The 24,384-nt window shown below is 40.1% G+C and overlaps 1 protein-coding gene across 1 annotated transcript; it reads left to right on the top strand.

The window, feature by feature from the left end:
- Positions 1-587: 587 nt before the first annotated feature.
- On the top strand, positions 588-24,195 carry kiaa0232 (KIAA0232 ortholog). The gene is made up of 8 exons (XM_023836391.2): positions 588-828; positions 9,649-10,176; positions 10,679-10,819; positions 13,093-13,162; positions 13,313-13,397; positions 15,469-18,772; positions 20,058-20,166; positions 21,123-24,195. The coding sequence occupies exons 2-8, from the start codon at positions 9,946-9,948 to the stop codon at positions 21,137-21,139; spliced, it is 3,957 nt and encodes a 1,318-aa protein (XP_023692159.2). The 5' UTR covers positions 588-828; positions 9,649-9,945; the 3' UTR covers positions 21,140-24,195.
- Positions 24,196-24,384: the final 189 nt, after the last annotated feature.

The raw sequence follows: 24,384 nt of genomic DNA, 5'->3' as shown, positions 1-24,384 counted from the left end.
GTATCGATTATTAATGTTATTAGCATGTTTTGTGCAAGGTGGACACATTCTCTCCATGACTGTTCAGACTCCGCGGCACGTTACATATGCTTGTCTTTGCCGCAACGTACCTGCATTATAGCAAATGAGCGTAGCTCGTATTATTCTCAATAAACTCGGTAATGAGAATATGTATGAGAGGTCTTTCTAGCGAGAACAAAACACGGTTAGTCGAAGCCATACACACGAATGAAACAGCAGTTAATTAACAGTTGTAACGTTATAACCAGCAGCCGCATATTTGGAATACGTTTAAGGGCGAAGGCTAAATTGCTGTCTGAGTAATAGTTCCAAATACTTAAATTCAGTTGAATTCGTAATTAAGGATTATAACTATGACAGCTCACTACACGGGACGAACCCCGCCTGACGTAGGTGTTTTCACAGGCTACGACCCAACGCATTTCGTAACAAGGACTACTTAGCCTTCTGATGCAATCGGAGGCGGAGGGATACAGCCCAGTAGTGGGCCGGGCGCAGTTTGTCTTGTTGCCTAGAGACGACTCGGGGGGAGGCGGGAATAAGAGCTTTGGCTGAGAAACTGGCCCGCTCTGTTTGTCATGTTGGTTCAGGCGGAAGCGGGATCCTGGAAGGGAGCGCGCATCTGCGACAGAGCCGGAATGTCGTCAGATTCGCGCAGCGCCGTGTAAACGTAAAGCCGAAAGCAGGGCTAACGTGCGCTGCCGGCTGGCGTCCATGAAACGTGACGCTACTGCGGCGGATTCCGGAGCTTGAGCTGGGAGAGAAGCTGCCGCTCCTCTTCGTCTTCTTCGCTTTGAGTAACGGCAGGTAAGCGAAGCGTTTATTTGTGGGATTTGTGCTACCGCCGTGGATTTTGACACCCACGATAGTTAGGAATGTTACTGCTATGCCTGGTGGAATTTAAAAACTGAAGTTAGTGGCGCATGTTTTTTATTATTTGAGAACCGTCTCAGGTCCCGACTGGGTCAGTCAGCCGCTCCTCCTCCTCCTCCTCCCCCTCCTCCTCGTCCTAGCACCCTCGCTTCACAACACCATTTTTTAGAAGTGGCCCTCTTGCCTGAAATTAGTGCGGAATTATTTTTGTCGTGTATACTTAGCAGAGAACGACTTGGTGGGTCGTATTGTTGGAGGTTTAGGCGGTTGTAATTCAATGGCGTACATTTGGACCGGCGCTCCGAACCGCGCACGGCCGGCGGTCACCTGCCCACACGCTGACAATGACATTCAGCCGTAAATTACACTCGTCGGCCCTACGAAACGCATGATGGCCGTGTCATTTTAGCAGCCCGTCTAACAATACACCGGTTTGACGAGTTATTTTCCTGAACCTTTTGCCTTTGAAAGCTAGTATGTAAATTAGCTCGTAGAAGCACCCCCCAAATGTCAAATCCGCACTATGGGTTTCGCTTTTTAGTGTTTCTCCGGGATAACCACTGAGCTACGTTTTACAGCACCGATCCGTGTTTATTGAAGTGCCCGCTAGTCGCGCTGTTTATTTTTGCCCCGTTTTATTACATTTTGTCAGGTGCCCGTTTCTTTTTCATTTTTTTTTTATTAATGATAATAATAATAATAAAGCTCTGTGCGTTAACGGTGGAAATATGGATAGACATTTTCAGATGTGCGGGGTTTACGACCAGCTGGCTGGCTAATTTGGCGGCACTGTCAAGAAATGAGGAACACCGTAGAGCTAGCTGCATGTATATTATTACTGTTATGTAATGGTGGATTCTTATCTCCCCTGGTTAAGACATGTAGTATTGGCAAGTACGGGTCGAATTAAAAACAGTTTTAACTGGCAATTTTCACATTTCAGTTTGAATTAACCTATGCTGAAGTAGTTATCATGCAAGAGGGTAACAGATATGTCAGTGGCCATACCTCGGGCCTAAGAGGACAAACATTTTAGTTATGCTGTGTCTGTTATTTGCTTTTTAGTTTTTTCCATTTCGCGGATGGTTTCTGTAATTCGCAGGGAGGTTCGCTTATTTGACAGATTAAGATATTTGGCACGGTGGCCTTTAAGCCACTTATCTTGCCCTTTTGATGCCGCCGTAGGGCTGACCCATGACATGCCTGTGTCGCTGAGTGACAGGCGCTTCAGCCAATCACGCCACCGCAGCTACCATTTGCTCTTCTCGTTATTTCTATAATCCGGCGTCAGGCGAGAGAGGAGGCTGGGTGTGGGTTTGTGTGCTCGCTGTTGTGCCAAACAAATGGTCTTGACAGCGACCGTGCCTTGCCTGTCAAACGGCCCGTGTTGAAACTTCCTGTGTCCTATGGGTTATCTGGGAAACACTGGACATTTTAAAGCCAGAGTAACGTCGCTTTCATAACTGCCGCATCGGATTACATTCCAATCGGTGATCCAGCATTCCTGGAGTTTTACTAGCAGATTATATGAACTTGTTGCAATGAAAACGACGTAAATGATTAGGGTGTGTGTAACTTTTGGTATAACTACTGGATGTTACTGGAATTGCACCAATTATAACCTAGTATAATGAAGAAAATGCAAGATTTAACAACCATCTCTATGACTGAATGTACAGGTCCAGTTTAATTTCTGACCATGGGTCTCATGTAGTAAGTTTTCATTCACTTAACATATATCTGTTTTTGATTCACACAGAATAAGTGGCCTCCTGTGAGGAACTAGTATCTGTCTTGTATTCACGCTTTTTGGGATGGATACATGCTATCTGTATATGCTGAGAATGATTGCCCTGTTGCATTAATACACACATGCTTGTTGAGAGACTTTTTGTGAGGTACAAGTAGCTGTTGGGAAGATAGAACTGGACGCTGTACACAATTGTTACTCCCAAGAATTTGCTTCCTCCTGTTGACTGTAGTGCAGTAAGGTAAGGGAACATGCAAATAAAAAAGCCTGTGTAATTTCTCATGTGCTGAGCCTTTTCTTTGGGGCCTGGCTTTCCAGTCCTGATCTGTATATCCCCAGAGCTCTACCTGACTCTGTGTTGACTCTCTCAGGAGCTCATTAACTGTATTTCTTGTCATTAAAATCCAGCCGAGGAGGACCTTTAGAGATACACTGAGGCCTGTTGTCAAGAATATAGTGTTCAATAGCTACTGCAGAGTACTCTCAGTTCTTCATTAATTTCTGAACAATAAAAAATATTTAGTGCAGCAGTTTCTTTCTGATGATATCTACCTGAAGTTAGCTGATATAACATATAAGACATTAGCTGGTTCATATAAGCAAAACATTATAAGCAAGACTTCCAAGAGATGCTTCAGTTATTATTTTGAGCTGGTCCTTAAGTTCATTTTCACTAGATTTGTCTGTTTTTTGTGCACTTTGTGAACTTATACTGTGTTAGCTTGTGGAGGTTGAATGGATAAGTGAATGGAATTTTAGGTGCATTGCAAATATTATGCATGTCTTTCCAAAGTTATTTTAATGTTGCAAATTGTCTTTGAAGAGAGAAATAAAAACAAGTATTCTGATTTCAGTATCAACAATTAATGCATTTGTATAATGCAGATTCTTCTGATTTGTGGTTTTATATATATTATTTATACATTATATAAATATTATAAAGATGTTGTCCCAAATTTGTCCTGAATTGTGCAGAAATGCTGGTGATAAGTACACTGTCACATACTGTTCACACACACTCTAAAGTGAACCATCATTATAATTTGGCTTTTGTTTTTCTTTTATATTCACCGTTACTATTCCAGTACGAGAGACAATTGGGCAGAAATCATGTTTTATGAACTATTGTGTGATTTATTTGTATATATGTTTTGCTGCACTAAAATTCACCTCTGAATTAAACCTATTGACACTGCTTCATTATGATTTTAGTAGGGCTAGTATTACTGATGTCGTTGTGTATGAGAGTTTAGTATAGTTATTAATGATTTTTATAAAACAAAAACAATTTTGAGGTTTTAAAACTTGTTGGCTGTGGGAAAAAAAAAAGTTGAATTTGAATTTCATGTCAAGGGTAGGTTATATCCATCCAGCATCCCATGTGAAAATGGAAGAAACAGTGAGAAGCTTAGATTGAGTCTTAGGGTGTACTCGTACTAGTCATTTCGTACCATGCCTGATCAGGTTTGACCCCCAAAATCCAGTTCGTTTGACTAATGTGATCGCTATCTGAGAGTGATTCCCCTCGGTACGTTCATGTATATTGTATATGTGCCCAAGAATGGGGCACAGACGTAACGTCAGTGATTCAACTGACTCAAGCATGCGCACGTACACACTATACATGAACTGGACCCAAAAGAAAAAGATCAGGTAGGCTGTACAGATCTCATCATTTTTTTGACGGATAAGTGCCCATAAAGGTTACAGCAGTTTATTCTGCTTTTTTCCATTCATCTGCTCAGTAAACAAAAAAAACTTCCTGTGCAGTGCATCATGCTTGATTATCTAACTGCTATAAATACGTGGCGTAATAACCTGTAGGTGCAGATGCTAGTTTGATGATGTTAATGTGGCCTGTTTGCTACAATATAAGATCCCTTATATAAATCACTTACTTGAAGTTAGGGAAATCATATTTAACGATGGGCAATTAAGCAATTAATTATCTTCCAGAAAATCACATTGACCGTTTAATTCAAATTACAGTTTGTTGTCAAAATAAAATTGTCATTGCAGGGCTTTAGACTGGCTTCTCGGCCTTATGTGGACATTATTTTTGGCCACAATTCGATAAGCAGATTAGTAGTATAGTAAAATCCCATTATAGTGGACTCTCTTATAATGAAATATCGTCTATAACGGACGAGGTCCCCTGGTCCCGGCCGTGCACCTTTAAGAACATGCAGAAAAAGCATCGGATATAGTGGACTCGCATATAACGGAATTTTGCTTATGACAGACAAACAATCTGGTCCCCGTGGCCACTTTTGCTGTATGCATGCAAGCTCCACCTGCAAGGCGTGTGGCGTGCCGGTGATATCCAGCGCAGATACGTAGTCGGGATTATTAATAGTCACGCATCCCGTCAGGTGAAGTTGGATTACTACATATACAATATAATAATCTATACCACAAGTGTGTCTGCTGGGGTGTGGCATGAGTAAATGGTGTCCTGTAGTTGCAACTCTGGATATAATGGACTGTTTTGCCTGGACCCTTGAAGTCCGTTATAACTGGATTTTACTGTATGCCTAAAATATTAATATTAATACTGTAGTTAAATTAGTTAAAAAGATGGTGGTGGCATGGTGGCGCTTTTTGCAGAGCAACACTGGTCTTAACAAGCCCAGTACGTGCAAACACACACACCAGCACCGTCAGTCAATGCAGAATAAATCCTAATTTTACCATAAACATTTTCTCAAACACTAATTTATTGGGCATTCTAAGATAGCAGACAGACAACTTTATGGCTTTAATAATGAGTTTATTTAGCAGCTAAAAGGGGAAAAGATATTTAAAAAGCTTTTCATACTAATGTAAATGTAATAAACATGAATAGACGACTCATGCAGTAGTTTTGCCTATCCTGACAGCCCATCATCCAGATTAGCGCCTGTGTGTTCTCTTGTGCATAGTACTTGTGCCACTGTGGTATGCCATTGAACTTAGCACAGTACATAAACCCCCTTTTTGTTTTGTGATAATCTGAACTAGTCCCATAATTATTAGAGATGGGCGATCCACGTTTTTTCAGTTCCGATCCGATTCCGATACACAACTGCCGATACCGATACAGATTCCGATACAAGAGCTCTTTTTACTTTGTTATACTTTATATTATTTTTTTTAAGCTAGTAAATACAGATGGAAAAAATGTATGACAAAAAATATTTAATTAGGCTACTACAAACATACATAACGTACTGTTCCACCTCATTTGTTTTAAGCGTTTTTGAGGCATTTGCAGTTCAATATGAATATCTTCAAAGCAAATATACACAAGTGGCGAATACTTAAAATTTTAACAGTTTTTCTCCCATTGGCATCAGCGCACTTACACTTTTGTTGCGATGGCAGCCCCTCTTGCATCACAAGCAACGAGTTCGCAAAACAGTCCAATTAAGTTAGCGACTCCCAAATCATCCATTGCTTTGTTTTGTCGCGCAGTTGCGTGCGCTTTGTTAAATGGGATTTTCCAGTAAACGCTATTCCCACTTCAAAACCTTATTTTACATAGATTGCAAAACGCTGTGCTTCCGGTTTCTGTTAAAAGCCTAAAATACTCCCAGATCGTCACGTCTTATCTTACGCTCCTCGTACTGCGAAGGGTATGCGCATGACGTCACAGCAGGCGGAAGTCACTGTACTCACACCCACTGAGTAGCAAAAAAGACTTAGGGGCAGTGATAGCGTTCGATTTGAATTCCGCAAAAACACACATGTAAAATGGGAAAGAGCTGTCGTGCGATTGATTGCCAAAAACTAAATAAGTAAGTATAGGACGTGGATCGGTCACGCATGGCCGATTCCCGATCCGTCAAATAGGTCTGGATCGGCGCCGATACCGATCCGAATATCGGTATCGGTGCATCTCTAATAATTATGTGCTGATATTGAAGATAAACATTTCTTATAGTGAAGTGTTTTAGAAATCATAAAGGTAATTTCACAAAAATAAAATAAAATAATTATGCTTCGATTTAAAACATTGACTACATCGACTAATTGTGGCAGCTGTACTATATAGCAATGGTGTGCGTAATTCTGACATGGGATATAACTGAGTTTAAGCAGTGGTTCAGATCCATTGTTCTGATTCAATAGTTACCGTTACTGATGTTGTTGATGTCTGTAACAGCGTAATCAGTATATCATTGGTGTTCTAAACGGCTTTAAAAATGCGATATGGTACCTTTTCAGTACTAGTATGCTGCACAGCACCAGTCTGCACTACTAATCTCTGAGATACTTGGTAAAATGTGGGACTATCTTCTTATACGTGCAGCATGAATAAATAAAATTGCTGTGTTGCATATATGATAAATCTGTGTCACTGTGTCCAAAACGACTCCAAATGAGCCGTAAAATTAGGATGTTAATGATTAATTCCATTCTGTTGTGCGATACTGCTTACCTTCCTTTATCTTCACCACAAGACAACCGGTCCAAGTGTGATTGCGTCCTTACTAGCTATAGGTGCAAATATGCATTGTGCTGATTCAATATATCGATCTGCAAAGTTGGAATTGATTTTTGGGGATAAAATTTAAGATATTCCTACTTCCAGGTTCCATGCTCTCTAGTGTTCACGTGCTGCAGGTAGATGCACAAAGTAGCAAGTCCTTTAAGAAAGTTTTGTCACAAGTACACGGTGTATACCATGAAATGCATCATTTTTAGCAGTCTATACCGTGCAAATACGATTTACAAAATTGCCGGCATATGAATTTCTGGAATGTAGAATGGGAGTGGATGGTTCATTAATATTCATAACGAAAGTGCCACATGATATTTGCCCTATGGTGGTGATCTTTGTGCTACAATGCTTTTGAGAAAATCTCCTCTTATTGGTTAACATACTGGTATCACTGATATTAATTAGTCTAGATATTAGTCCAGTTTGTCAATCTTGGCTGATTTCACTGGGCGATATTTAAACTTCTTCAATATTTGAAATTAGCAGCACCAGAGTGAAAGACACAAATACTAAAATAATAGAGAGAACTGCATTGGATGATCAGTCAGTTTCCATAGTGGGGGATCAAGGATTTTTATTTCAGTTCATTCACCACTTAGAAGTCATCTTAAAGTACAAGCCTGCAACATGTTTGTAATTTACTAAATCTGGCCCGCAAATCGATCTTTTGCTTCCCACAGAATAAACAATGTAATATCATTCTGCTAATCTGCGCCAGCAAACTTGCCAAGTATTGCCGCCGTCAAATTTAATTTTAATGATCGTTCCTTTTCAACATTATCTAGTATGTGTTAAAGTGCACTACCGCTGCTTTTACATGAGCTCTGCATGCGCTCTCCAAGACCTTAATTTAATTAAGATCTTAACCATATACTTGTTGGACTCAGTCAGAATGCATATGGCATGTTGTGAGAAATTAAACAAAAATGAGTGAAGAGGAGAAACCTGAACAAGAACTGGTCAAGAAAAGACATTGATCTTTCACTGTATGGAAATATTTAGAATTCCATAAGCATGATATTGAGCAAAAATAAGTAATTTGTTGGCACTGCTTAGTGTCTGTTGGCACTCACAGCAACATCACTAACTTGGTTGACAGATTCCATCTCCTAAATATTGCAAAAACTTAATTTTAGAATGTAAACTTTTTCCAGTATCATTCTGCTCCAGTCAAAACACACAATACATTCAGAAAAAAAATTGTATGGTTATTATGTACCATATTATGTAAGATGATGTGGCTAAGCAATGGAGCTAACCCTGGAATTGTAGAAAGTAAATAAAGCAAAGAAAGTTAAATCAAAGTGATGACAGACAAGCTAGGCTACTGCAAGTGTCTAAATGGCACATATCTATAGCCACTGGCTGACCTCTTATTGGGTGAGTCTGTCAAGCCTGAATGTCTCCTTTTTTGATGTATTTGCATTGCAGTTATGCTATGGTGCTATTTGAGTTCTGCTTTGCAATACTGACAGACGACTGAATTTTCATTTACTTTTAATCTGAAGTGCTTTTACACAAATGATGCCTTCTCTAATATTTGGATATTAGAGAATATCCACTATCCACTGTTGTCTTTCTGCCATATTGCAGAGTAATCAAGAAGGCAATTTTAATCAATACTTTTAAATAATCGTGTAATAGTTTTAATCGACTAATCATGACAGCTGTAGTGCTTCCTATTTTAATAAAAATTTGATTGAAAAAATGAACCATTCTGTCTTTGTATTCTAATAATAGTGTGTAATTAAATTTTCATAGTAGGCCTATTATCAAAATAATTGAAGAATTAATTGATTGAACTTGAATCATGATAAAAAATTATGCATTCAGTGCATTGAATCATTCCTTCATTTGTAATCGACTTGAATCACCTTGGGCAACGACTTATATCCCTACTAGCAACCATACCTTGCTAAACGAAAGCAGGGAATGCTGTTTGGATGGATTTCACTTGCAATGGAAAATAAAATGGCATGGCAGAGCAAACGATACAGATAATCTTGGGAAGAATTGCTTTGAAATGGTGGAAATGAAAGGAGGAAACTGTTTCTGGAAGCATCTATCTGCTACCTGGACCTTGGTCAAGAGCTCAGATGGATTAGCAGTGATATCAGAATTTCCATTCCTTAGTATTGTGATGATGACTTAAACTGATCTAATAAAGTTTGATGTGTCTAACTCAGGGCTGCTGCTAACTGTTTTTGTATCACTTAATTTAGCAGTATTTTCCTTTCATTCTCCTCTTACCTGTCCTTATGGTCTTCTTTGTGTCTTCAGTACAGGCTTTGTGTAACTGGGGTTGCCAAGCACTGCTTTTGGTTGGCAGCACCGTGTTGACACCCATGTGCTCATGCTGCTATGATATATATACACGTAATGTCTGTTTGAGTGATAGTTAAGTAAATGTAGAGTTTCAGCTGTGATGAGGATGTCATGTTTAAAATGTCATGTTTGTATTATTTTGCTGCAAACTAAGTTTCTTTTTTTTTCCTCCTCTTTCTCTCTGTTTTTATTCCAGGGAGTGCCGGTGGAGTTGTAGCTCAAAATGGAGCTCTTTGACTGAGAGGCAAACACAGTTTTACTGTTTTGCCACGTAGCTGATAACTTTTTACAGTAACACCATGCCGGAAGACTGAAGTTTATCCTTGCTTACAGCAATAAATAAATAAATAAAAGATCGCTACATGATTCTCCATGTAGTCACCTCTTTGTGCGTCCTGCTGGAGTGAATCTGCATCCAGATAGGCTTGCCCTGTCCTGTGGGCTCACCCCAAAAATGCAGATCCACTTCAGAATGCCTAACACCTAGAGTCCCATGCGTCCAGTCAGTGTGGAGTCGGACGGCTCTGCTCCCGAAAGCAACTTGAGCCCCTTCGCCCCGGGGCCCCTTCCTGCCTCTGAGATGTCACTCCTCCAGTCGCTGGGTCCTGTGCAGAGCTGGCTGGGCCAGGAGCTGGAGAAGTGCGGGATTGATGCTATGATCTACACCCGCTATGTCCTGAGTCTGCTCCTGCATGACAGCTACGACTATGACCTGCAGGACCAGGTAACCACAAATGCCCAGGCTGTATGTGTCTATGTGGCTATCTGCCCCGAACGGTGGGATGATATTATTAGTTGTAGTAGAAGGTTTCATGTTTTTTTTTCTGCCCAAGTGTGTATATATTCTGAGCCTTTCAGACATACCTTGGTTGAATGAAACAGAGGGTCCTTGATGGAAAGGTATGCACTGTGCAGTGGTGATGCTGGCTCACAGTGCAGGGTTTATTAAACTTAGCTCTGCTGATGGGCCAAGTTCACTTAAAAACAAATATATATAAATACAAATATACATGTACGCAAAAGAAGTCACCAGGTTAGACCAGACTTAGCTACTGTAGTCTACAGATATTAATTGTAATGGTTTGTGAACATTACCTGTAGCAGAAGAATTGTGTATTTTTGGAAACATCATTAACTTTTTTGGTTGCACTAGGTGAAGCCCTTTTAAATATTTTTTAGGTTTATGTTAAACTTTAAAATAAATAAACCTCTGGTTTCCCTGATAGGAAAATGACATCTTCTTGGGCTGGGAGAAGGGAACTGGTAAGAAATGGGGAAAGGGCAAGAGGAAAGGAGGGGCAGACCTGAGTGTGGAGGAGCTGAAGAAACAAGCTGCCGTGCAATGCCTGCGTTCTGCGTCTGATGAAGTGAGTGCTCTCTTCCTGTTATGATGACAGTTTGAACATCTGTACACCCCATCCATTGACAGTTGCTGGAGGGGGAGTAGTTTTTGAAAATTTGCCTAAATACATTTGTCACTTTTTGGGGAGTGGCACGGTGGTGCAGTGGTTAGCACTGTTGCCTCACCGCTCTGGGACCTGGGATCGAGTCTGTGCCAGGGTTCCATGTGGAGTTTGCATGTTCTCCCAGGGTTATCATAGGGCTTCTTCTGGGCACTCCAGCCCCTCCTCGTCCAAAAACATGCTGAGGGTAACTGGAGTCACCAAATTGCCCGGAGGTGTGCATGTGTGAGTGAATGGTGTGTGAGTGTATCCTGTGATGGGTTGGTGCTTCCTCCTGGGTTGTACCCTGATTTTGTCTGTAGCCTCCAGGATAGGCTCCAGACCCCTCGCAACACTGAACTGGACAAGTGGTTACAGAAAACGCAAGAATAGATTAGCATTTTTGCTTATTTGGTTTATATGAAATATGCAATGGCACATTTTATGGTTGTGCTACTTTATGGCCACTTTGTTTCCAGGCATGTACTTTACTCTGTGTTGAGTGCAGTAACATGGTGTCTGTGGCATAACTTGAGATTGGTCCTTGTTCAAAACTTTATTAAGGTACTACGAAGTATTATTATATGCTTTCAGATCTTTGGAAAATGAGCGAACCTGTATATTAAATTACTTATGAAATATAGATTGTGAAAAGCGCCTTAGTTCTATGCATTACTGTTGGTTCTGTGTGTGACTGTGTATTTTCTCATGCACTTTATATACCTGTGTCTCGTCATACAGTTGGATATGATATGGTATATCAGGGTCTGTTATGCACAGATGCTGATAAATCGCACGTATGTCCACACATCTGTAATGTGCCCATCATTAAGTTTTACACCTTAAAGGCTATGCTGATCTATCACCCATTCTGTCTGCTTACAGTGCCACAGTGGTAAAGGGTTGTAGTAAGTTGGGGATATTCAGTGCGTACTGCTAGGGCTGGTGGTCATGGAAGGACTGGTCACTGGGTGTCTGGAGTTCCACTCAATGTTGTCTGACCTGCTCCGTGACGCGTGGGGTTCATGCGCTGAGCAGTGTCTGCTGCTTGTCAGCTGACTAGCATTAGCACAGTGATGCAAGGGGAAATACTGGGAGCGGGTCAAGCCTTGCGCGTCTGGTCATCTGGTAAGAAACAACCTTTGCGGTGTCTATGAGAGTTTGAATGTAGCACTTAAGTTTTTATTTGGGGGGAGGCAAGAATGAACTCTTCTGAGCATGTTGACTTAGTTTAGCATGATTTGGCCGGGACACTTGTACATTTGGCTTCAAATTGATCATGCAAATTCTTTTTTCTTTTTTTCTTTTTTTTTCTTTTAAAAAAAAAACAACTTATGTAATAAATAACATTACATGACCTTGATATTTTTACCATGCAGAATCTTTATGGACTGCTGGGCAGTACTGCTTAGTCACTGCTTTATGCAGTGGTTCTTTGGTGTCTAAAATTATCACCTTCATGAGAGACCACTAGCTCTAGAGGTCATCACAGTGGGTTGAGGCCTACATGCTTGAAATTACATAGGGGATGATTTACATCAGGAAGACATTGTCTTGAAAATCCACATTACATTGCTTTATAAACGTGTCCTACAGTTAAAAAAACAAATTAAAAAAACACATTATGCCCGTTACATCACTAATCAGAAGAGTTTATAACAGTACACAAAAATCACGGTTCAGTATATACCTCAGTTTTGAAGTCAGGGTTCGGTATGTTTTCAGCACAGTATGGGTAAAAGAAACAAAACCTATTTCTTTTCTTGCCTCTTTATTAAAAAGTGGTTTACTGAACAAGGTATGACTGTCTTAAGTAAAAAAACATTAACAACTAAAGGTTCATGTGGTATTTTAGATTAGGATTGTGTAGTGTAGCCTCTACTGTGGATTGATGGATAACACCTCCAGGTCTCTGTGCAGTTTGGTTAATTGCTGTTTTTCAATTGCCCTGTGATGGACTGTCATTCTGGTCAGTTTCTCCCTTTCTTCATGCCCTGTGTTTAAATTGACAAAACATCACTAGATTTTGTGGGGTGGGGTGGGGTGGGGTGGGGGGGGGAAAGATATATAGACCTACTTCAGTGTAAAATCATTGGCTGATGGATATAAATTGAACATTGAAATATACTAATCTCTCTGTCTCTCCTGTGTGTGTGTGTGGTATTTTTGATTGTTTGTTTTATCTTTTTTTGCCACAGAACTCTGGGATTGAAAGCTTGGTTGAGGAGCTTTGCTCCAAACTTAAGGATATCCAGAATAAACAGAAAGGTTTGTTTTTGTTTTGTATTGCTTATTTGTGGGCAGTATTAAAGCCAGTTAAATGGCGAAGTGATTGAAACTCATCAATTAAGCAAAGATTAGGAGGAGAGAATATTAACTGAAATCAGAATTTCCTCTTTAATTACTTTTTCTTTACAGAAGAAAAACAAACAAGCAAGAAATCTGACGGATCTCAATCTCCTGAGCTTGCTGAATCCCCTTCATCAAAAGATCAGGTGGAAATGTAAGCAATCAAAGGGCATTATAATAAACGGAGAAAGGGGAATGTATTTTTATTACAGTAATGGAGTTACTGGGCAGAAATGTAAAGGAAAATAATGTAAAACACTGCATACTACCTGCTCAGAGGATTGCCATTGCTTCATAGTATGTATATCCCATCTCAATATAATCACGATTATAAGGTGCATGCTCAATAATTACCAGGGGTTTACATGATGGACATAAGCATTTGTTTGGATGCCCGCTTTTTGGTAATATATTTACTTACACCCACAATTTGTTAGGCAGATTAGTAGTGCATGAAAAATATTAGAGGCGCGTATTGTGACGCCCAAAAGTTAGTAATCTGTAAAACATAAGGATATGCCACATGCTACTGTTTTGTTGTATCATGGAAGCGATACGCACTGAAATGGCGCTGACGAAAAGGATGGCACAGCAGCCATGACGTCTTTTAAAAGAGGAGATATTGTAGATAGATAAGGTAAAAAGATTTATTTTTTCCAATTTAAGTCTGACACGTGTATTAAATCTGAATTTATACAGATTACTAATTTTTGTACGTCACAATACGCCTCTAATATTTTAGCTGTGATACTAAACTGCATACCAAATTTGAGTTTAAGGCTTTTATTTTTGTTTTAATGGTGTTACTGACCATTTTTGAAGCTCGATAAAACCCTTAAAACGGAAAACACCATTCTTTTTTTTTTTTATGTTCTAAAAGGAAACCAAGGACTTTCAAATGATACAATGAAAGTGACAATATTTTTACTACCACCTATGGGCCTATCAGTATAGAGAGAATTTATCTTAAGTTGAATACATGCTACAGGCTAAATAAATACAGTGGTACCTTAGAACGCGAACTTAATCCGTTCAGAACTCCGGATCGAATCCTAAAGTTTGAGTTCTGATCGAATTTTCCCCATAAGAAATAATGGAAAACCAACTAATTGGTTCCCGGTCGCAAAAAATTACACCTAAATATGTTTTTTTAGCATTTAAACACAAAATGAACTGGATAAAACAAGAGCATATACTGTACTAAACACATCTAAGCACATTTATAAAAACAGCAATTTGTAAAGTAAGAAAATAAATGTATCCAAACAATGTGTCCTGCCCCGATTGTCCGCTCCTTCCGTGTGCCACGCCCCCTCGTTAACCCCGTGTGGAATCCCTGTGTGATCAGCTGTTTCTCGTTGTTGTCATTAGTCCCTCTGTATTTACTCCGCGTTTCAGTTTGTTTTCCCAGTCCGGTCATTGTATTGTCCGTCTTCATTTTGCCTACCTTACCTGTAATTAAACTCCGTATTCCCCGATACCCTGACGTCTGCCCCTTTGTTTCCGTTCCATCCCCGTTCGGCACGACAATATTATTATAATTAAACATATTAATTGCTTATTAATATTAAAATAATAAGAAATCTTTATTTTTAAATGTATTTTATTATTATAATAATTACTGTTACTGTCTATCATTGTCTAAATGTATTTTTACTGTCTAAATATATGTATTCAGTTAGTGTAAACATGCACGGTGCTATCACAGCGAATGTGAGGCTGAGACTGAAGTGTTACCCTTTGTTTCTGCTGAGAGACGTGCCGCGTGACTCATTTCCCCACGCGTACAGGTTATCTTAGGTCGGCGTTCACGGTTTGAATTCTGAGATTCAGATCGAGCTCTGGGTAATTTTTTTTCTAACTGGTTGGTTCCACTTTTAAGAAATTTGAGTTTGAGAACTGAGGTACCACTGTACATATTTGGAATTAGGCTAAAGACTTGTATATCAACAGTTTTTCAGGTGCCTGGGTGTTACCATTGCAAAGATATAGGCATCTGAAAATGGTCAACCAAGCATTTTTGTGAACGAAGGAAAAATTTCATTGAATTTCAGGCCTAAACTATGTGAGCTAGGCCAGAGAAATTTTGGCTTTTTCATATTGGCCCAGGGGCAAACAGAATGCCACAAAATGGTTCAATTCGAGTGTGGACCATTTGAGTTGAGCCAGAATGGCCATGTAACAAGTGAAGCTGCTGGTAATGCTTGTATTTCTTTTTGTGTCAGGTACTATGAAGCCTTTCCTCCTCTGTCTGAGAAACCTGTTTGTCTTCAAGAGATTATGACGGTGTGGAACAAGGCCAAAGCATGTGCGTACTCCAGCTCGTCTTCATCTGCTGTCCCCCAGACGAGCACCGACACCTCCTCCCCAAAAGACTGCAACAGCGAGGGTGAAGCTGCCAAAGAGAAGACCACAGAGGCATGTGACACCATCGGTGAAAAGGCCCAGCAGCGACGCAGCAAAAAGGAAAAGGAGAATCGTTACTACTGGGGTGCAGCCGAAGAAAGAACTTTCTCAAGCAAGAGGCAGACAAAACATCGGTCTGAAGGAAAGTTTCGCCCACGCTCCTGGTCATCTGGGTCCAGTGAGGCAGGCTCTAGTTCCAGTGGGAACCAGGGTGAGTTCAGAACACCAGCCAAGTCAGTAAGAATCAGACACAAGTCCAGGGAGGCCAGCAGAAGCAAAAGGGGACGCAATGGACAGGTGAAGCTTTCACTAAAGGCCATTGAGAAAGAGGAACGAAAGAATTTGGGTGGAAGCAGCAGCAGTACTGGGGGTCCGACTAAACAACAACAGGCCATTAAAAAGGGGAAGAGGCAGCTGAAAGAGAGCCGAAAAGATCCTGCCAGTGGAGAAATGAAAGAGCCTGGCTGTGAGACGCGGAACAAGAAAGAGTACATGGAAGAGCCTCTGTGGTACACAGAACCTATTACAGAATATTTTGTACCCTGCAGTAGGAAGAGCAAGCTTGAGACTAAGTATCGTAACAGACTAGATTCCCCTGATGTTTTTTCTGGGTCGGCTGATATGGAACAGCTGTCTGAGAGAATGCAGGGAATCTACATCGGCAACTCCACCTTTCAGAGAGCGTACCTTGCAGCAGGCACTTTTATTGATGGGCACTTTGTAGAGATGCCTGCTGATGTTGAAGAGGCTGCTGAATTCAACGGGACCTCAAACTGCCCTCCACCAGAGGATAATAGAGATTTAGATGATGAGCATCTGTCTGAATTCACTCACTTCTATGAAGTTGACATTTATCAATCCATATTGGATCCTAGTGCCTCAGACTCCGTACAAGAGAGTCGGATTTTAAGCATGATCCGACAGAAGAGCAAAGAGCAAAGAGACTTTGAGGCAGAATGTTGTTTAGTGTTAGACGGCCCCAAGCTGCAAGGGGAAAGTGCAATAAGGACAGATTCGGAAAGATCTTTTGTTGCTGATGATTTCTTCACGCAAGATCTGGAAAACATAGCTCAAGTATGGGAATGTTATTCATCCTCTACTTCTGAAGATATTGATGGAGAAAGCTTCCAAGGGGACTCTCCCATTCATCTCTCCCCCGTACTCGATAGTGCAGTATTCAATGCGAGCCGGCTGCCTGAAACCCTGGAGGACTACATCTCAGAAGCAAAAGATGCTTCTGGTTTAAACTCTTGCTTTTCTCTCTTTGAGGTGCAATACAATAGTCCCACCCTTCATTTTCCCTGCGATTCACTTACCATTGGTCATGACAACACAGATTCAAGTAGCTGTCTAGATCCACTTGGATATAAACAGTCTCGTTTGCTAATATGGACCAAAAATAGTGCCTTTGATGAAACTGAACACTGTTCTAATCTTTCAACACGAACATGTAGTCCATGGTCTCATTCGGAAGAAACGCGTTCAGATAATGAGCAAATTAACACTCAGCCAGAGGAGCCTGCTCAGTTTCGCAATGAAAAAACTAATTGTATAATCCCACCCATCCCTGCTAGATATATAGAAGATGAGCTCTTGGGCTTTTTACAAGAGGATAGTAGTAGCAAACCTGAGGAGTGTAGTGTAGGTCCTGTGTCCAGTCAAACCTTCAAAAAGAAATCCAAATTGGAGTCCATTTGTGGAATACCATTAGAGCAAGATGAGAGCAAACCACATAGTGCTGGCATTTTCACAGACGACACAAACAAACCGAGTGATAACTACAGCTCAGGGATAATCAAGGACATTTGGACAGCTATAGCAGACAGAGATTCCGTACCAGCTCTAGGAGGAAAAAGGTCAGATGAGGGCTTGTTCTCAGAGGAGGCAAACAACTATCATTGCTGCTGTTTAGATGCCGAGACGAAGGGAGTACCAGTTCAGGAGCCTCAGAAAAAGGCAGTGCAGCGATTGGAGTACCACCTCTGGGAGGGCCAAAAGGAGGAGCAGGGACTATCCAAAAATGAGCTGTCCAAGGTAGACGGTGGAGATTACACCTCACCGTCAAAGCCCTGGGACGTAAACCCTGAGAAAGACAATACGTTCATTCTGGGAGGGGTATATGGAGAGTTGAAGATGTTAGGCAGCAACGGGGACTGGGCAGTGGTACCACCCAGTGACACGCAAGGCAGTCTGCTGCAGTGTGCTGCCACCTCTGATGTGGTTACCATTGCAGGCACTGACGTGTTCATGAACACGGGCAGCTGCTTTGCACCTGGTCACAAACCTCTCTGGAGGCCCTTGGTTTCTTTTGGGCAGTGTGACCAGGTTGGAAAAGGAGGAGAGGATGGATTGAACAAGGGATTCTCTTTTATCTTCCATGAAGATTTACTAGGAACTTGTAGCGGCTTCCATGGGGAGGAACCAGGGCTTGATTACCCGTTCTCGTCCTTCGACCTGAACTACCCCTTCTCTCAAGTCCTTCACGTGGAGTGCTCCTTTGAGCCTGAAGACATGGCATCGTTCAGCCCGGGGTTCAAACCCAAATCCATATTATGCTCAGATTCAGAGAGTGAAACTTTCCAATCACGCATATATGGCATCAATAGAACCCAGTATCGGGCTATCCGAATCTCACCTAGGACTCATTTTCGCCCGATATCTGCTTCAGAGCTTTCTCCTGGGGGTGGGAGTGAGTCTGAGGTAGAGTCGGAGAAAGAGGAGATGAGCCTTCCTGTCCTCCCTCAGGCGGACGTGTTTGATGATGCTCAGGCTGATCTCAAACCGTTGGAGGAAGACGCCGAGTGCGAGGGCCCCTATTACGGGAAGTCGGAACTGGAATCTGGCAAGTTTTTACCCAGGTTGAAGAAGTCTGGTATGGAAAAGAGTGCCCAGACTTCTTTAGATTCTCAAGAGGGCACTGGCACCCTTCTGCCGATAGCTGAGCAAGACGTTTGCTTAGACTGCGAGACTGTGGTGCCAGTGGCAAGTGGGCAAGTTGAAGACTCTGTTGAAAAGATTGAAAAGGAAGAATCTTGCACCGAAAAGGATTCTTGCAGATGTCCAGTGGCTGGTAAAATTCCCCACTATGGGGAAGTCTTTGACTTTGTCGAAGACATTCAGAGGGTAAGAATTTAGTTTTTGAATGTGGGATTAACACTATCGCTGCTTGCAGAAGTTTATACTACACACTACTGCTGTGGGAAGGCTAGTCATAGCTATATTAGATGTTCATTATCTGGATTTTTCCATATTGATATATTTTGTATGATTTTGGTTTGGTGAATTTAAATGAACAAATATATTTTGCGAAGACTTCCCATCATTGAACATTAACAAAGGGACCTTTTGTTCATTTCAGAATAGTCCCATTATAGACCTCTAGAAAAAACTTCATTGTATTTCTTAAAGTTAGAATGATGCAGTGGTGTGAATATTTTGTGATGTTAATGTGGCAGTTTGCAGAAGCATCAATTGAGCCTACCCCAAATGGCTTGTAGTGACTGGGTTGTAGTTTGTAACGACTTGTCCTGCTCCTGGAGATCTACCTTGGGTGCGATCTTGATTTAACACTATTAATCTAATACAGATAAGTATTGGAGCCAGCTATGTTAAAGCTAAGTTGGCTCTAATACTGAGATACTGCTGAAGGGCCTGATTGTCTGTGCCAGGTGTGTTAAATCAGGGCTGCACCTAAGCTCTGCAGGGTGGTAGATCTCCAGGAGCAGGGTTGATGACCACTGCACTAGGGCTTTGTAAGAATGCATCCATAAAAAAAGAACAGATCACCTGTGCTGACTGATGAAATGGTGTTTTTTTTTTCTCCCTTAATCTAAACAGATTTTAAGTATAGTGTTTGAGAATCTGGTTGCAAGGATTATCATTAGTGCCATTTAACTTTAAGAAAGTACAATGCTATTTTGATTTAATCAGAACCCTGTATTGTATTGAGTCATGTTACCATATATACCCTGAAATGTGTGCTAACTTTTATAATCATGTTGCTTAAATTTGTAGTGTACTCTGGTTTGTGGTATTCTCTTTTTCATTTATTAATTTGCTAGGCCATATTTTAGGGAAGCTACTATGATTAAAAATTGTTACTGTTCCTATCTAGGGGTTGTCATTGAGATTCTTTTCTCATGGATAAAGTATATTAGTCATTTATATGGATTTTCATGATGATTTTGGTTTAGTTTACTTTTTTCTAAGTATAACAATGTCATAGTGCTAGATTGTTTTGTTTACTTGTGAGCAGTGTCCTGTTAAAACAATCTACCACCTTAGGCCAGGGCATTTTGTTAGTGTATATGTGTTATAATTTGACGGATAATACTAAATGTTTCAGTATGTTACAGTCCCCTGTCTGAGTTATTTAAATTTGATGAGAGTTTCCCCCCCCCCCCCTCAGTTTCCCCTGCTAAGTATTGGTTCGCAGGGAAGCTCTGGCAGTCAGAAAGAGGAGTGCTGGTGGCAGAACACCCTGTGTACTCCTCTGCTCCCAGGATCTCGCTGTACAGGTAAGTACAGCGAAGCAAGCTGCCAGCCACTCTGTGGTTCTGTAGTCAGTTTTCCCATGAAATGCATCTTGATCCCTAAAACTTAAACTGTTGGTACAAGTTCCAGTGAGATGAAAAGGAAAACCATCCCTGCTGGGAGTGCATTCGTAGTTTCTGCATTTCACAGGAAGAGCAAAAGAATAACCGCTCATGTAAATGCAAGTTTGTCATGTGAATGCTGGTAAGAGAACATACTGTACAGCAAAGTTTAAATTATAAAACATATTTTTGGATCATAGTGGATCCTTAACTAGTTTGGCTCACAAATATATATTTAAGAAATACATCAGGCTTACCTTTCTGTTGTTCATTAGTGACAGTTTGGGTGAATTATCAGCTTTGAGCACTTAAATTTACTGAATGGCTGGTCATGGATGACTACACACATATTAGATTCTAGCTTTTTTTTAGTGTAATGTTCCCACCCCAAACCTCATGGCAAATAAGACCTACAACATTTAACGAGAATCAAAGTTTAGGGATGTCAGACATTTTTAAGGAATAATCTGTTATATACAAGTCAAATTAAAGAGAAAACATGGCGCAATAATATGCTAACTATTGAGGAGAATGTAGATCCTTTCTGGGTAAATATGGACATTTTTTATCCTGTTGTAGCCCATTGAATGGATTTTTTTTTCCCCCCGAATGCTGGATTTTACGCTTTTTGAACTTGTAGTAGAATTTAAGTCTGTTACTAAAGTCTTTACATTTCTACGGCAGAACTTCACTTAGTAATTTATGTTCATTGTGTATTCCCTCAAGTTGTATCTCCTGTTCCTCATGTTTTATATTAGTGATCAGTTAATGGTTTGCATACATGCATCTTGTCAGTCACCCATCCATGCAAGTTAATTGATATTCTGTGCTAATGGCTTATCAGCTAATAATTTGTAACCAAGTTCTGTGTTTTCCAGGGAGCAGCAACATGTAAGCTGCTCTGCTTCAGGAAGAGGAAGCCGGGGGCCAACCTGAAAGGCCCCCAGCTGTGGACCCAAACCCAGATAGGGCCTCTTTTGGACCCAGAAACCCCTAAACCGCCTACGCCATAAATCTTCTTCAGAACACATCTCCAACCCTGCTGGTTTTCAGTATATTGAAGCTAGTGTAATTTGAAAGAAAAAATGAAAAAATGGAACAAAAAGTATTCAAATTATGCAGCATTAGAAGAAAATTTTTAGTTCTGTTTTACTTTGTTTCTTCAATTAATCTTGATTAAAGTTTAAAAAAAAAAAAAAAACTTAGGCATTAGGGACAGTTACTTTTTCCGCATTGGTTTTCCCAGATTTTGCTTTTGAACTAGGATACTGGTAGTTGTGGTGTCCGAATGGTTGTGCATGTGCCCGTCTACTAGTCACACTGCTTCGTTTACTGTGTAACTGCTACAGTTTCCCATCTATGATAAGTGTGCAGAACAGCACACAGGAGCTGCCATCGTCATCCTTCATACCTGCCGCTCAGAAAAGGCCAGCTGCCAGCACTGTTTTAGCTAATGAGGCGGCAGCCTGTTCCTTCTAAACATTGCCTGCCTGAATAGCTGGCAGAAGGAAGTTTGTTTTTGCTGGAACTACACTGACCCATACAATATCCCCAGCAAAAAATATAAGAATTATTTTGAATATGGATGTTTCGCTGATGCTAGAGCCCTTTTATTTTTTCCTCACACTAATGTAGTAGTAGCCTTTAAGTTTGTGGTGGAGGATTGTAAATAATAAAAAAAGCAGCAAAAATATTCAGGGGAAACAAAATTAAAAACATTTTGCATACTAAACAAAAGATATAAGAAATTAGTTTGATTGGGAGAGAAATGATTCTTTATGGTAATTCTTGTTTCTGAACTTAATATTAAAAAGAAATTGGTGCTATAAGATACTTATTTGGGACAAACGACATCTGTAGCAGTTACAAATGGATATTGTGGCCGTGATTTTGTAGGTCATGTAGCTTTGTTTGTCGTTATTCCAGAGTGTGAGGATCAGTTAATACTACAAAAAGCAAGTTTTTTAAAAAAAAAAGTGTGACTGCTGTAATGACTCGCTTTGTGTGGCTTGGTTTTCTTTAATATTATTTAAGATACCAAATTTGCATATTTAAATGCCTCAAAACACAAGTACACAATTTCTTAAATTTAAACAAGTAGCAACAAATTCAAACTGCCTGCCTGCAAAGAGATGGTTTTAAATTCCTATTGGATCTGTTCTACAGTGTCAAACATCACACGATATATGCTTCTTTTTTTTTGGCAGCAAACCAACTGCAAAGGGCAACCAGAATATAGACACTAATACAAAACATATAAACTTTGTAGAACTAAATTTAAAATCCATTTCAAGGTACCATTCAATTTAAGTTCACCCAGAGCAAAAAAGATTTTTTTTTTTTTGTTTTCTTTTTTCTTAGTATGCAAAATATTTTTAAGTGTGTATGTATGTGTCTTAATGTGTTGACACTGGTTCATCAGTAGTGTATGAGGCATCAAGTTCAAACAATTTGAATGTTTATTTGCATTGACATAAGTGTAAATCCATTCAAGCCGTAACCCTACTTCACATTAGTTTTAAAAAATGAGGTGTGGTAACTAATATATTTTATGGTCTGTGCTTGGGGAGTTGGGCCTTTATAGTCTGCACAGTCCACATCCATGTCCTGTACATTTTCATATGTTCTGTTCTCTTTAAAAATGGGTGAAAGTGTAAATTACATTTGTTCCTGGAAGACAATTTTGCATATTTCGAAACCAAAAAACGTTGAAAGGAAAAAATAAGTTGACATTATCCCTTTCACCCACCTCAAGTCCATATGTCCTGTAAGTCTCTGTTGTATAGTCCCAGAACTTAATCGGTCATAAATGTATGGTCACAGGCCAAAGTTGGCTTCCCTTCATTTAGAACATATTCTGTATTGAGCTGTACTCACCTTTTCAGAGAATAACAATGGAATTCAGTTTTACAAAAATATTCAGAAGGAGTTGATAGTAGTTTGGCCATTCAGTGATGGTGTGTGAGGCATTCCCTATGTTTGGAATTGTTGAATCAAACTTGGCAATTTTAGTTTAATGAAGGACATGACTTAAATGAAGGGAAAAGAATACTTCAGCCTATGACTGTACATTATTATAAGAAGCATTACTGTGATTGTAACACTCAATATTTTGTATTTTATTTATTGACAGGTTTCCTTTAAGGTAGCATGTGCTTTATCTCAAAGCTTTTTGATTTTGTGTATTGCACTTAAGGTTACCTTTTGGATCAGAAAGACTGCAAAGGAGTTGTGCTGACACACGGCCTCCTGCCTGGCTGTGATCAATGTGGCAGCGCATGCAATGGGGCAAAATGCAAAAGGATATATTGCAAACAGTGATCCACTCATATTATTTTGCATGAAGCTTATCTTTTGATTGGGGGGGGGGGAAGGAGAAATGAAGGTTACGGAGTGTTTCAAATAGATGCCGCACGTCAGCGTTACACTCCGGCACCATTCAATTCTGTTAGAAAAAGTATATACTTTGAAAACAAAAGTTTTAAGTACAAATGACAAGAGGGTGTGGCAGTAATTGTTTAATTTTATTTTGTGTGTTTGAGAGTGTATTTTTGTGTGTGTGCATTCATGTGAGTGAAAGAGACCAAGTCACAAAGCACTTAAAGGGGTAATTTGAAGGAACGTTCATTCAGACATTTGTTTTCCCCCGTGTTTGGTTAAAATTTTGTGTAAACAGGTGGAGGAAACATGAAGTATGCATGATAAAGCATATTTAAAGGCTAACAGTTGAGATTTAACTACTCTGTGACCTGAACAACAGAACATACCCAGCACTGAGAATCTGAATTGTCCTTGTATCTCCATTCCTTCTTGGTAAACACCCCCAGCCCTTCCTTCTCCTCCCCTTGTTTCAAGTGGTTGTATAGTTCTCAGTTCATGTGTGCCCCAGAGTAAATGATTTTGTTTCATTGTGGAGTTTCTTAACATCTAATAAAGGAATAAACCAGTCAATCTCGGGTGTTCATTTGACTGACAAAACCTCTAAATGAATGAGTCTTGAGCATTTCACGAGAGAACATCAACGCTGCAATTGGAAAACTATTTGAAATAACTGTCGAAGTTGTGTTTTACATAAATTAAATTATAGGGAAGTATTCAATAAGGAAGACCGACCTCCAAGAGAAAAACGTTGAAAATGTC

This window comes from Paramormyrops kingsleyae, chromosome 12, assembly GCF_048594095.1.
Source record: "Paramormyrops kingsleyae isolate MSU_618 chromosome 12, PKINGS_0.4, whole genome shotgun sequence".
Taxonomy (NCBI): Eukaryota; Metazoa; Chordata; class Actinopteri; order Osteoglossiformes; family Mormyridae; genus Paramormyrops; species Paramormyrops kingsleyae.
The sequence above is the reverse complement of the archived record's forward strand: the minus strand, read 5'-3'. Positions and strand labels throughout refer to the sequence as shown.

Bases quoted from the DNA above. Each gene is read 5' to 3' on its own strand.
- kiaa0232 (XM_023836391.2), top strand. From the start codon at position 9,946: ATGCGTCCAGTCAGTGTGGAGTCGGACGGCTCTGCTCCCGAAAGCAAC. The intron at 10,177-10,678 runs GTAACCACAAAT...TTTCCCTGATAG, and splicing joins ACTATGACCTGCAGGACCAG to GAAAATGACATCTTCTTGGG. The intron at 10,820-13,092 runs GTGAGTGCTCTC...TTTTTGCCACAG, and splicing joins TGCGTTCTGCGTCTGATGAA to AACTCTGGGATTGAAAGCTT.